This window comes from Cebus imitator, unplaced genomic scaffold (assembly GCF_001604975.1).
Source record: "Cebus imitator isolate Cc_AM_T3 unplaced genomic scaffold, Cebus_imitator-1.0 Scaffold275, whole genome shotgun sequence".
Taxonomy (NCBI): domain Eukaryota; kingdom Metazoa; phylum Chordata; class Mammalia; order Primates; family Cebidae; genus Cebus; species Cebus imitator.
The window spans coordinates 1,823,815-1,838,284 of NW_016107590.1; the positions used below are offsets into that span (position 1 = coordinate 1,823,815).

Sequence of the window (14,470 nt, forward strand, 5' to 3'; positions counted from 1 at the left end):
TCTGGCTCTGTCACTCAGGCTGGAGTGCAGTGGCTCAATCTCATCTCACTGTAACCTCTGCCTCCCAGGTTCAAGTGATTCTCCTGCCTCAGTCTCCCAAGTATCTGGGACTATAGGTGTGTATCACCAGGCCTGGCTAATTTTTGTATTTTTAATAGAGACAGGGTTTCACCATGCTGGCCAGATTGGTCTCAAACTGACCTGACAATCTGCCCATCTCAGCGTCCTGAAATGTTTGGATTACAGCATGAGCCACTGTGCCCAGCCTTCCTATCTATACATATATACTTAAAAAAAATTAATAGACTTTTATTTTTTAGAGCGGTTTTATGTTTACAGAAAAACAAGAAGAAAGTACAGAATTCACATATACTCCCTGATTCCTATTCCCAAGTTTCCTTTTTTTTTTTTTTTTCCTAAAGACAGAAAATCCTCCTACCTCAGTCTCCTTAGCAACTAGGACTGCAGGCATGTGCCTCCACACCTGGCTAAGTTTTGTATTTTTTGTAGAGATGAAGTTTTGCTATGTTGCCCAGGCTGGTCTTAAACTCCTGGGCTCAAGTGATTTGCCCACCTTAGCCCTCCAAAGTGCTAGGATTATAGGCATGAGCCACCAGCCCCTATTATTAACATTTTGTATTAGTATGCCATATTTTGTTATAACCGATGAGCCAAAGTTGATGTGTTGTTATTAACTAAAGTACACAATTTACATGAAGTTTCACTCTTTGCATATACAGTTTTGAATACTAGTGCAAGTTAACATTTTGACTAGAAGCGTCTGTTATATGTGTTTATTTATCCCGGGTAATTATAAACACATTTGAAAAAAAACGAAAAGTTTGTGTGAATTCAGGGTCTTGTCTTTTCCTGAACTTTTTTTTTTTTTTGAGACTGAGTCTCACTCTGTCGTCCAGGCTGGTGTGCAGTGGCACGATCTTGCCTCACTGCAACCTACCCCTCCTAGGCTTAAGCAATTCTCCTGCCTCATCTTCCTGAGTAGCTGGGATGACAGGCATGCACTACTATGCCCGGCTAAATTTTTTTTTGTATTTTTAGCAGAGACAGAATTTCACCACATTGGCCAGGTTGGTCTTGAACTCCTGACCTCAGGTGATCTGCCTGCTTTTGCTTCCCAAAGTGATGGGATTACAGGCATGAGCCACCTTACTGATTGATTAAAAACGAACTGATTTTTAAATCTGTCTTTGCCCTAGGGAGTGCCAGCTGACATTGGGATCTTTCTTAAATGTTGGGCTGTACTTTTTTTGTTGTTGCTATTTTCATATTCAGGATCTCATTTGGCAGTCACCTCTTACCCCCCATGCCAGCCTCTGCACCTAATATCCTTTCTCATATTTCTGGTGATTTTAAGACCTCCCAGTAAATAGAATGGGGGTGTTAAGTGGGAACAGATTGCTTTCCTGGGTAATAGCAGAGTCAGTTGAGGCTCCTACCTGTTTGATTTTGAGTTAGGCAATTGAGTTCAAGGTTTAGGGAAGGGGCAGAGTTTTTCCTAACTGTGCTTTGGGGCTACTGCCAGTAGGGTAGGGACTTAGAGAGGCTCAATAAAAACAGACCAAAGCTGGACTCCCTTTGGATAGCCACAGGCTATCCCATCTCGATCCTCCCTCACGTGAGGCTTCTCTGCTTGGCCTTCATCTGTTTGTCTGACCTTGATTGTGTTAGGGTAAACCACTGTTTCATGTAGTTAATTTGAGTAAATTCTAGAATTTTTCTTTTTCTTTTTTTTTTTTTTGAGTCAGAGTTTTGCTCTTGTTGCCCAGGCTGGAGTGCAATGGCATGATCTCGGCTCACAGCAACCTCCGACTCCCCAGTTCAAGCGATTCTCCTGCCTCAGCCTCTCAAGTAGCTGGGATTACAGGCATCATGCCTGGCTAATTTTTGTATTTTTAGTAGAGACAGGGTTTTACTATGTTGGCCAGGCTGGTTTCAAACTCCTCACCTCAATTGATCTAGCTGCCTCAGTATCCCAAAGTGCTAGGATTACAGGAGTGAGCCACCGTGCCTGACCAATGCTAGAATTTTTCAGATGGAACATTTTTCTTTAAGGCAAATGGAAACAAAGTGACACATATGGAAAGATAGTTGATAGAAATTGATTTCTTTCTCAGGAATGGACTTGCTGTGTTCTTCCATGAGCCAGTTTTAGTACAGAAAGCTGCTGATTTCTGCCCCCTGCATCCCCAGGTGTTCTCCTTTTCCCTCCCATCTCTGGTGAGAAAGAGCAGGAATCTCTTTGTCCTTGAAGACAGGGAACTGAATTTTTTTTTTTTTTTTTTTAGACAGTGTCTTACTCTGTCACCCAGGCTGGAGTGCAGTGGTGCAATCTCAGCAAAATACAACCTCTGCCTCCTGGGTTCAAGTGATTCTCCTGCCTCAGCCTTCCAAGTAGCTGAGGTTACAGGCATCATGCCTGGCTAATTTTTGTATTTTTAGTAGAGACAGGGTCTCACCATGTTGGCCATCCTGGTCTCGAACTCCTGCTTTGGCCTCCCAAAGTGCTGGGAATACAGGTGTGAGCCACCGCCCTTGGCCATAATTTTCCAAAACCATTTTCTCTTGCTTTTCAGCCTTTGCATATGCTCCGAATCCCTCTAATCCTGTGCTTTTCCTCTACCTTGCCTACCTCTTCACTTGGGAAGCACCCATCATGCTTTAAGTCTTAGCCCTACTAAACTCTGAACTGGAAAAAGCCTACTTCAGGGTGCTCCTCTTGGGAAATCTAGCTCTTTTCATGGCATTTACCACATTAGATTGTAATTGCCTGTTTCTTGCCTTTATCATCCCCATGGACTGTCAGCTCTGTAGAGGGCAAGAATTGTAACTGCTGCATTTGCAATAGAATTTCTAGGGATTAGCACAGTATCTGGCACATAGAACGTGTGCAATAATTATTTGTTGAAAGTGACTGAATAAAACATGTCCAGAATGGGAGGTAAAAGACCGTGTATAGTGACCATTCTGAGTTGAAATTAACCAACTTGACTAAACTTATGAATGTACTGACTAAATTCAATTGAAACATCATTAAACCCACACCACATGCCAGGATATGTATAGGTTGTGTGCTGATGATTTAATGCTACAGGTTTTTGTTTCCTGTTTCCAAAAAAGTGCATGTGTTGTGAAAATGACAGACATTGCAAACATATAAATTGTGGATGAAAATCTGTTATAATTTCACTCCCCAGAAAAAAACCATTGTGAACAGCTTGGTATATGTTCCTCCAAATTTAAGAAAAAGTTTACTTACCATATGTGTTTTCTTGTTTTCTATTATCCTATTATAGCTTTTCAATGTTTTCCCATAAAAATCTACCTTATTTTATGGCTGTTCTATAATTAACCAATTATGTGCCGATGGACAGTTGGATGGTTCCTGTTTTTCTTTACTATTCATTCACTGCAATGAATATTATTGTACCTATACTTGGGCACACTTACATATAAGCTCACTTTCTGTAAGCGGAACTGCTTAGTCAAAGGGTAGAAATGTTTTAAATTTGAATAGATTGCGAAATGACCATCCAGAAAAGCTGTGCTAAGACATGGTGATACACCTGGGGAGAAGAGAGAGCAAGGAAAAGCCTTGAGCTCACAGTCAAGCTCTGTGAGGCAAGTGTGAGAAGCGCTGTGATTAGGAGCAGTGGGAGTTAGGGGGAGGGTGTGATTGGCTTTTGCCTGGGGGACCTTTTTTTTTTTGAGATGGAGTTTTGTTCTTGTTGCCCAGACTGGCATGTAATGGTATGATCTTGATCACTGAAATGTCCACCTCCCAGGCTCAAGCAATTCTTCTGCCTTAGCCTCCTGAGTAGCTGAGATTACAGACACCTGCCATGACACCTGGCTAATTTTTTTTTTGTATTTTTAGTAGAGACGTGGTTTTACCATGTTGGCCAGGCTGATCGCAAACTCCTGGCCTCAAGTGATCTGCCCGTCTTGGCCTCCCAAAATGTTGGGATTACAGGTGTGAGCCAGTGTGCCTGGCCCCTTAATTTTTTTTTTTTTTTTTTTTTTTTTAGACAGAGTCTCCTATTGCCCAGGCTGGAGTACAGTGGCACTATCTCGGCTTACTGCAACCTCTGCCTCCCAGGTTCAAGTGAATCTCCTGCCTCAGCCTCTTGAGTAGTTGGGATCACAGGCACACACCACCATACCTGGCTAACTTTTATATTCTTAGTAGAGGCAGGGTTTCATCATTTTGGCCAAGCTGGTTTCGAACTCTTGACCTTGTGCTCTGCCTGTCTTGGCTTCCCAAAGTGTTGGGATTACAGGCGTAAGCCACCACACTCGGCCCTATACGTTCTTAATTGGTCTCCCTCCTTCTACTCTTTTCCCCTTCAACAGATCCTCTACCTATTGATAGTAATATTAAAAGATAAAGCAAATCCTCTTATTTGGCACCTTAAAAAAAGCATTCAAGATTTAACATTGTACCTGAAATGAGATTCCAAGTCCTTATAAGCTTCTAGCTTTAGACATACTGGCCTTCTTATGGCCAGATGCAGTGGCTCATGTCTGTAATCCCAGCACTTTGGGAGGCCAAGGCGGGTGGATCACCTAAAGTCAGGAGTTCAAGACCAGCCTGGCCAACATGACAAAACTCCGTCTCTACTAAAAATACAAAAATTAGCCAGGCATGATGGTGGGTGCCTGTAATCCCAGCTACTCAAGAGGCTGAGGCAGGAGAATCTCTTGAACCTGGGAAGTGGAGGTTGCAATGAGCCGAGATCATGCCATTGTACTCCAGCCTGGGTGACAAGAGTGAAACTCCATCTTAAAAAAAAAAAAGGCACGTTGACATACTGGCCTTCCCAATCAGCCCCTTTTATTTTCCATGGACCCTCTTATATGCTTTTTTTTCTCATCCCTGGGAAGAATATTACTGTGGGCTACTTTTCCCATTCTTCAGGTTTCAGCTTCAGTATTACCTCCTTAGACATTTTTCTTGCCAAACTTTTAGGTAAAGTAATGTGTCCATTTCCCCTCCAATCCTGCTGTTTTCTCTATCTCAGTGTCCTTTTTATTTCCTTTGTCTTTATAACCCTGATGACAATTTATAATTATTTGTTGCCTTTTCTTCTCCTCTGTGCCTTCCAGTAGATATTTGCTCCATGAATACCTTGTTTCGTATTTTAACCCCAGTGCCTGGTCATATCACAGTCTTGATGTGATCAAAAGTCTTCTTTGATGTGATTACACTTTGTTCTTTTATAGCACACATCTAATACTGTATTAGAGACATGAATTTATGCTTTGAATCAGACACAATAATTGCATTCTTTTCTTAGATTCCTGCTCCAAAACGAGGAGAAATAGTAAGACAGATTGGTGATGCCTTGCGAGAGAAGATCCAAGTACTAGGAAGCTTGGTAAAGTATATTTGTAATATGTACATAATCCTTTGAGTGGAGAAAAAGGCTGTCATGCTTTTCTATTTACAAGATTGTGAGGTTTTTTTTTTTGAGATTGAGTGTTGCTGTCACTCAGTCTAGAGTGCTGTGGTGCAATCTTTGCCCACTATAGCCTCCACCTCCCAGGTTCCAGCAATTCCCCTGCCTTAGCCTCCTAAGTAGCTGGGATTCCAGGTACATGCCACCATGCCCTGCTAATTTTTTGTATTTTTAAGTAGAGATGGAGTTTCACCATGTTGGCCAGGCTGGTCTTGAACTCCTAACCTCAGGTGATTGGTCCACCTCAGCCTCCCAAAGTGCTAGGATTATAGGCGTGAGCCACCACGCTTGGCCAGATGAGTTATTAAGAAAAGTTATTTTATTTTATTTATTTATTTATTTTAGACAAGGTATCACTCTGTCACCCAGGCTGGAGTTCAGTGGACAGATGAGTTTTTTAAAAAAGTAGTTTATATATTTATTTATTTATTTATGTATTTAGAGACTGAGTCTCACTCTGTCATCCAGGCTGGAGTGCAGTGGTCAGGTGAGTTTTTAAGAAAAGTAGTTTACATATTTTATTTATTTATGTGTTTATTTAGAGACAAAGCCTCACTCTGTCACCTAGGCTGGAATGCAGTGACATAATCTTGGTTCACTGCAACCTCTGCCTCCTCAGTTCAAGTGATTCTCCTGCCTCATCCCCCTGAGTAGCTGGGATTACAGGCTTGTGCCACCATGCTTGGCTAATTTTTACATTTTTAGTAGAGACGGGGTTTTACCATGTTGGCCAGGCTGGTCTTGAACTCCTGATCTCAGGTGGTCCAGCCGCCGGGGCCTCCCAAAGTGTTGGGATTACAGGCATTAGCCACTGCACCTAGCCATAGTTTATATATTTTTAAATTTCTTTCTTTTTTTTTTTGAGATGGAGTTTGGCTCTTGTTACCCAGGCTGGAGTGCAATGGCGCGATCTCGGCTCACCGCAACCTCCGCCTCCTGGGTTCAGGCAATTCTCCTGCCTCAGCCNTCGGCTCACCGCAACCTCCGCCTCCTGGGTTCAGGCAATTCTCCTGCCTCAGCCTCCTGAGTAGTTGAGATTACAGGCACGCGCCACCATGCCCAGCTAATTTTTTGTATTTTTACTAGAGACAGAGTTTCACCATGTTGACCAGGATGGTCTCAATCTCTTGACCTCGTGATCCACCCGCCTTGGCCTCCCAAAGTGCTGGGATTACAGGCGTGAGCCACTGCGCCCGGCTAAAATTCTTTCTTTAGGCTGGGTGTGATGGCGTGTGCCTGTAATCCCAGCTACTTGGGAGTCTGAGGCAGAAGAATCGCTTGAACCCAGGAGACGAAGGTTGCAGTGAACCAAGATTGTGCCATTGCACTTCAGCCTGGGCAACAGAGTGAAACTTGGTCTCAAAAAAAAAAAAAAATTCTTGCTTTAGAGGAAAGATTAACAAGATGGACAGGAAAAAGTAAAGATAATTCTTGTGTTTCAAAATTCTTTAAAAAAATAAGAATAGGCCAGGCATCATGGCTCATGCTTGTAATCCCAACACTTTGGGAGGCTAAGGCAGGGGGATCACCTGAGTCAGCAGTTCGAGACCAGCCTGGCCACATGGTGAAACCACATCTCTACTAAAAATACAAAAAAAAAAAAAAAAAATTAGCTGGACGTGGTGGCAGGCAGCTGTAAGCCCAGCTACTTGGGAGGCTGAGGCAGTGCTTGAACCCAGGAGTCAGAGGTTGCAGTGAACTGAGATCATGCCATTGTACTCCAGCTAGGTGACAAGAGCAAAACTCTGTCTCAAAAAAAACAAAAACACACACACAAAAAACAAAAACAAAAACAAAAACCATGAACAAAATAACAGGCTGGGTGTGGTGGCTCAGGCCTGTAATCGTGGGAGGCTGAGGTGGGTGGATCACCTGAGGTCAGAAGTTTGAGACCAGCCTGGCCAACATGGTGATACCATGTCTCTTAGCCAGGTGTGGTGTCGCATGCCTATAATCCCATCTACTCGGGAGGCTGAGAATCGCTTGAACCAGGAGGTGGAGCTTGCAGTGAGTCGAGATCTTTCCACTGCACTCCAGCCTGGGTGACAGAGACGAGACTCAGTCTCAAAAAAGTAATAATAATAAAAATAAAAACAGACTGACTTTAATGTATTACATCCACAAAATATGTTTTGCTTTCCCCTTTTATTTATTTTTTCTCTTTTTTCTTTAATCATCTCAGTCTGACCCCCTTTAATTTAATGTTTAAAATGTGAATTCTGTTGGAAAAATTCTGCTTGTCATTTTTATCTTTTTAGGTGTCTTTGGAGATGGGGAAAATCTTAGTGGAAGGTGTGGGAGAAGTTCAGGAGTATGTGGATATCTGTGACTATGCTGTTGGCTTATCACGGATGATTGGAGGACCTATCTTGCCTTCTGAAAGTAAGCAATGAAGTCAGTTAAGCTGAGTTTTGTACTCCAATATGTAGAGCTCCAAAAAAATACTCTGTCTATGGACTGTGCAAAGGAGAAATTTCAAGTGGCATAAATATGTGAAAATACCCTCAATTTTTCAAAGAAATGCAAATTAAAATAGATGAAAACATTAGATCAAGAACTTTTTTGTTTTAAAGATAAAACTTAATGTTAGCAAGTCCATGGGTAAGACACTTTTAACTCCTCTGTGAAACAATTTGGAAATATACCCAAAGAGCTATAACTTTAAAGAGCCCAGTTTTAAGAATCTAAGTAAATAATCTGAAATAAGACAAGTTATCTGTGAAGAGGTGCATTGTGGCATCAATAAAAAAAAATTAGAAATGACCTAGGTGTCAAATCATAAGGGGAAAAAAAATCTAAGCCAATTTTGGTAGACTATTAGCAATACTAAAAGTAATGTTTGTGAATGTTGTCTTCCTCTAACCCCACGCTTTTACAGGAAGGTTGTGTTTACTTGTGTTTAAATTATACAAATGTTAATGATTTTTGAAGAGGCGATAGATTCAAACCAGAAAATTAGAAACAATAAAAGGGTAAAAGATGAAAAGTTTCCCTCCTACCCCTTGTGGCTAAGCCATAGTACCCCATGTAAGTAATGAATGTTTTCAATTTCTTGTGTGTCTTTTTTAATTTTTGTAGGATCTTGTTATGTTGTTCAGGCTGGTCTCCATCTTCTGAACTCACGTGATTCTCCCTCCTCAGCCTCCTGAGTAGCTGGGATTACAGGCCTGAGCCACCTTGCTAGGCCCTTGTAGATTTTATTCACATATAGGCAAATATGTAGCAAGCTATACATTCTGTTTTATACTTTTGTATTCAATAATATATCTTAGAAGTTGTGTTTTTGGTTTGTTTTCTTTTTTTGAGACAGGATCTTCCTCTGTTGCCCAGGCTAGAATGTAGTGGTATGATCACAGTTCACTGCATTTCATTGTCCCCGGGATCAGGCGATTCTCCCACCTCAGCCTCCTGAGTGTCTGGGGCTATGGGTGCACACCACCATGCCTGGCTAATTTCCTTTTTTTTTTTTTTTTTAAATTTATAGAGGTGGGATTTTGCAGTGTTGCCCAGGTCTCAAACTCCTGGGCTCAAGTGATCTACTTGCCTGAGCTTCCCATAGTGTTAGAATTATAGGTGTAAACCACTGCTCCTGGCTGGAGATTGTTTTCATATTAGTCTATTAAGGGGCTTCCTTCATCTGTGTCTGTGGCTGTCTATTTTGTTATAAAGGGACTAATTTATTTAGTCACCTCCCAAATGATGTATATGTAGGGTTGTTTTCAGTCTTTTGCTATTACAAGCTGTTCTGTAAGAACCAACTTTATTCTCTGAGGTTTTAACAATGAAGATAATAAGATAACAGCAAGAGTAAGAAACAGACAGTGAGAGTAAGAGTGTATGTGTGTGATGTTTGCAATGTGGATGGGGCAAAACACGTGACTGTGTGTTTGCATTGGAAATGCTGGGATAGATGTATATGCCGAAGTGGTAGCAGTGGTTCTCTCTGTGGCAGAATTTTTAGTAGTGGATTTTCTTCTATTTTTCTCTATTTTCTAAAATTTCCATGATGGTTATTCAGTTACATTTATAATCAGGAAAGAAGTAATTTTCAAAAAAATCACATTTTTCTCTTTTTCTTGGAATTTTGAGTGAATTCCTTACTTGTAGAAAGAGTTGGAGGAGTCTTTTTAATATACAGTTCATGTCTTTAATTAGCTATCTAGTAATGATTCTCATTATGCAATAGTAATTTTATGTCATTGAACACTTTCAAGAGTTTTTTTCCAGCTAAAATGAGTTAGTAAACCTCCAATTTGGGGACATGTACATGTGCAAGCAGGTAACTTATTTAAACCTACTATGATGCCTACCTCACAATTAGAATATTTCTCAGTTGCTTGCACATTTTTATTTGTTTATTTGAGACAGGATCTCTGTCACCCAGGCTGGAGTGCAGTGGTGTGATTATGGCCCCTTGCAGCCTGGACCTCCTGGACTCAAGCAATCTTTCCACTTCAGCCTCCTGAGTAGCTGGGACTATAGGCACACACCACCATGCCCAGCTAATTGTTAAATTTTTCTTGTAGAGACAAGGTTGCATTATGTTGCCTAGGCTGGCCTAGACCTCCTTGACTCAAATGATCTGCTTGCCTTGGCCACCCAAAGTGTTGAGATTGCAGGCATGAACCACGACACCTAGCTTACACGTCTTTTTAAAGTAGTTTACTCATCTATGTAGAGGCTTCGGGATAGCTTTGACTTTATTAATTCAATAAATCCTTATTGAGCATCTATCAGGTACTGGATAATCTACTAGATGATACTCGACCTGTAAGACACAATCCCTGTCCTCAAGGGATTTATAAGCTTTTAAATTAGACTTTAGAGTGGGAGATAAGTAAACAGGTGATTATATCCAGCATAATCCAGCATGGTAAGCAATATGAGGGAGTAGACAGTAGGATGGTGAGCATGTAGCTGGGAGCCCCTAACCTGGCCTTGTGAGTGCCGTTGGGGTATGCCTCCAAGAGAAGGTTAGCCGAGGTAAGGTCCCAAGTGGGACAAAGAGGAAGAAGGGTGGAGTGCTGGGGCGGGAAGTTGTTTTAAGCAAGGAAGGAGCCTGTGTGAAAGCTGGGAGAGTGTGGCTTGTTTGGGGGATTGCATTGCTTTAGCAAGCTGGAGGGTGCAGTGATAGGGTGGGTGGAGTAGAAACAGAACCTTGGGAAGGGGCTTTTTCTGATTAGGAGGTTGGACTTTATTCTGAGGATAGCTATTGTAGGAAGCCAAACTCCAGAGGGTTATAAGCAAGGAGGTGACATCAGGGCAGAGAGGGGAGGGCAGGAGAGGAGGAGGCAGGCCCTGCCAGGAAGAGACTGTACCAGTTCTTCATCTCTAGGGATTAGGGTACCTAGACTAAGAAGGGCCTGGGAGTGAGGTGCTGCATCTGATATGGTTCCCCATCCTAGCTAGCAGTGTGAGTGTGGCCAGAAAGATTGATGGCTGGGACAGCTGCCTTTCCAGTTGATGTGTGTTTTTAACCAGGATTTGTCAACCACTGTATTCCTGTGGTATGGTTCTGCATTGCTCCAGCTGCGTTTAAGTAAAATAAGCCCCTTGTGGGATTATGGGTGACTTTAAAGTTTGTATTTAAAATACAATATTTTTTTTTTTTTTTTTTTTTTTAGACGGATTTTTTTTTTTTTTTTTTTTTTTTTTTTTTTTTTGAGACGGAGTTTCTCTCTTGTTACCCAGCCTGGAGTGCAATGGCGCGATCTCGGCTCACCGCAACCTCCGCCTCCTGGGTTCAGGCAATTCTCCTGCCCCAGCCTCCTGAGTCGCTGGGATTACAGGCACGCGCCACCATGCCCAGCTAATTTTTTGTAGTTTTAGTAGAGATGGGGTTTCACCATGTTGACCAGGATGGTCTCGATCTCTTGACCTCGTGATCCACCCGCCTCGGCCTCCCACAGTGCTGGGATTACAGGCTTGAGCCACCGCGCCCGGCCTAATATTTTTGTTTCTTTTCACGTCTTGTCTTATCTAGTCTCCTCTCTTCCTTACTTTCTTTTCTTTTTTGAGACGGGGTCTTACTCTGTTGTCCAGGCTGGAGTGCAGTGGCGCAATCACAGGTCACTTCAGCCTCAACTTCCTGGGCTTAAGCAGTTCTCCAACCTCAGCCTCCCAAGTAGCTGGGATTACAGGCATACACCAATCACACCCAGCTAATTTATTTTATTTATTTATTTTTTTTTTTGAAGAGATGAGCTTTCACCATGTTGGCCAGGGTGGTTTCAATCTCCTGACCTCATGATCTGCCCGCCTCGACCTACCAAAATGCTGGGATTACAGACATGAGCCATCGTGCCTGTCTACACCCAGCTTATTATTTATTTATTTATTTATTTGTAGAGGCAGGAGTCTTGCCATGTTGATCCGTCTCACACTGAGCTCAAGTGATTCTCCTGTCCCGGTCACCTGAAGTGCTAGAGATTACAGGCATGACCCAATGCTCTCAGCTTATTTGTATTTTTAGTTTTCTTATAGTGAATGTAAAGATTTGTGCAATCCATTCATTCAACATATATATAATTATTAGAACTCACCCTTCCCATCTTCCACCAATAAATGAAACACCTTGTCTTGAATTCAGAGAAGGTGGCCCAAGGCTTCATCAGGCAACCTAGAGAAAATGGGACGCTGGTTGCAGTGGTTCAACCCTGTAATCCCAGCACTTTGGGAGGCCAAGGCAGGCAGATCACTTGAGGTCAGGAGTTTGAGACCAGCCTGGCCAACATGGTAAAACCCCTTCTCTACTAAAAATACAAAAATTAGCTGGGTGTGGTGGCACATGCCTGTAATCCCAGCTACTCAGGAGGCTGGGGCTCCATAATTGCTTGAACTTGGGAGGTGCAGGTTGAAGTGAGCTATTGCCCCACTCCACTCCAGCCTGGGCAACAGAGTGAGACTGACTCAAAACAAAACAAAACAAAGAACAAACATGGGCCTATGCCCCTGTGCCCTGGTCATGTTCTGCCCTTTGTGATCATACCACTTAGGGCACCCATCAACTCTAGAAAGTGTCCTTGTCTCTCAGGTGCACTTATACTGCTCTGGTCTATGCAGAGTTCCTATGAGGATCAGCGGCATAATGAATATCATTGTGATTTACAAGGTAGTGCACTAATAACCACTTTTGTTGTACATTTGTTAATGTACCAATATCCCATGGCAATATCCCACTATAAGGCGTCTGGAATCTTCTCTGGTCTGTTGTACATTTGATCTTATTAACTTGATGCACATTAAATTAACATGCTTTGGCATGTTCCATCCTTTTCCTGTCATCAGGACCTGGCCATGCACTGATCGAGCAGTGGAATCCTGTAGGCCTGGTTGGAATCATCACTGCATTCAATTTCCCTGTGGCAGTGTATGGCTGGAACAACGCCATCGCCTTGATATGTGGAAATGTCTGCCTCTGGTAAGACCTGCTCACTTTCCTATCTAGTAGTGAGTGATAAAAATAGCCACTTCTAGGTACTACTACCTCAACCTCTTGAGTAACTGGGATTATAGGTGTGCATCACCTGCCTTCTTTGATAAAACTTAATTAAAAAAATTTTTTTTGAGATGAAGTTTCACTCTTGTCGCCCATTGCACTGGAGTGCAATGGCACAGTATCAGCTCACTGCAACCTCCACCTCCCAGGTTCAAGCAATTTTCCTGCCTCAACCTCCTAGGTAGCTGGAATTACAGGTATGCACCACCATGCTTGGCTAATTTTTTGTGTTTTTGTATTTTTAGTAGAAACGGGGTTTCACCATGTTGGCCAGGCTGGTTTCAAACTCCTGACCTCAGGTGATCACACGTCTCGGCCTCCCAAAGTGTTGGGATTACAGGCATGAGCCACTGCGCCTGGCCAATAAAACTTTGATAGTGAACTCCCAAGTAATTCTAGGCACTTGGTCGGTGTTCCTATTGATGTCTTAAATTTTTCAACTCTACAAAATATTTGATAGTAAAAATGTCTGTATATTATAGATGGCAAACAGTTACTTGTTTTTTGCTTTTGTGTTCTGTGGAAGAAATTAAATAAGAAAAATCAGGACAATTGTCTTTGGCTCATTTTACTTGCATCTGTTCCACTAATTATTAATTCATTTTCAATGTGTGGTACTCTGTTGAATGTATTCAAAAACTAGTTGTAAAATAGGACATATTTGAGAGGACTAATAATTTTGCACCATGTTGTGAAAGGAACTCATGTTTTCCAGTATTCTAATCCAAAAAGGCTCATTGCATTGTTTTCCTCAGCTCTCTTGAGTTTTCCAAGGAAAGTTTAGTGAATGCAGCAGGTTGGTAGATTTCTGCTTCACCCAGTTCCCATATTTAGCTGAGCTTAACCTAACGATTCCTGTGATCAGTGCAGGAAGCTAATTCAGAATTGCTTGGTGCTATTTTTATGTTTATGAAAGTTTTGTTCCATAGGTCTCAAAGACACCAAGCTGAAGGACAGATTTCTGTTTCGGTTGCTAGACTCATTTGTCAGTTGTCTAACTGGACAGAGCTTTTTCTCATAAACACTTTTGCTTCTGTTTGAATAATAAAAGATAATTATGTTTTCCATCAAATAAGTTTTTTTTTAACCTTTTTAAGGAAAGGAGCTCCAACAACTTCCCTGATTAGTGTGGCTGTCACAAAGTAAGTATGTGTGGCTTTCTTTTTCGTGAATATGGAATAATATTGAAAGGGTGATTGATAGGCCCTGACTTTTAATCTGAGGTCAAAGAATTACATTTATTTAAGCATAGAATTTGGATAACCTCTTTTTCCTTTGCTTGTAATACCATTTTTATGTAGAATGTTTCAGTGCTGCGTCATTTAATTTAACTATTTGGATACATGCCAGATGTTGACATATTTATTGAACTTGGAAAATAAAACCATCTTCAGTGGGAAGGAAATATTTTGCAATTTAGAAGCCATATTTTCTCACTATTCAACAGGTTAATGGTTTTGAGAATAGATTTTTTTTTTTTTTTTTTTTTTTTTTT

General features: G+C 41.7%; 1 protein-coding gene across 2 annotated transcripts in view; it reads left to right on the plus strand.

Moving 5' to 3' along the window:
- Nucleotides 1-14,470, plus strand: part of ALDH7A1 (aldehyde dehydrogenase 7 family member A1) — a 51,339-nt gene that overhangs the window by 5,664 nt on the left and 31,205 nt on the right. For both annotated transcript variants that reach the window (XM_017501007.1, XM_017501008.1), the window contains exons 4-7: nt 5,316-5,396; nt 7,736-7,859; nt 12,765-12,897; nt 14,073-14,117. In XM_017501007.1, the coding sequence (XP_017356496.1) occupies nt 5,316-5,396; nt 7,736-7,859; nt 12,765-12,897; nt 14,073-14,117 (383 nt within the window). The remainder of the gene's footprint in view (nt 1-5,315; nt 5,397-7,735; nt 7,860-12,764; nt 12,898-14,072; nt 14,118-14,470) is intronic.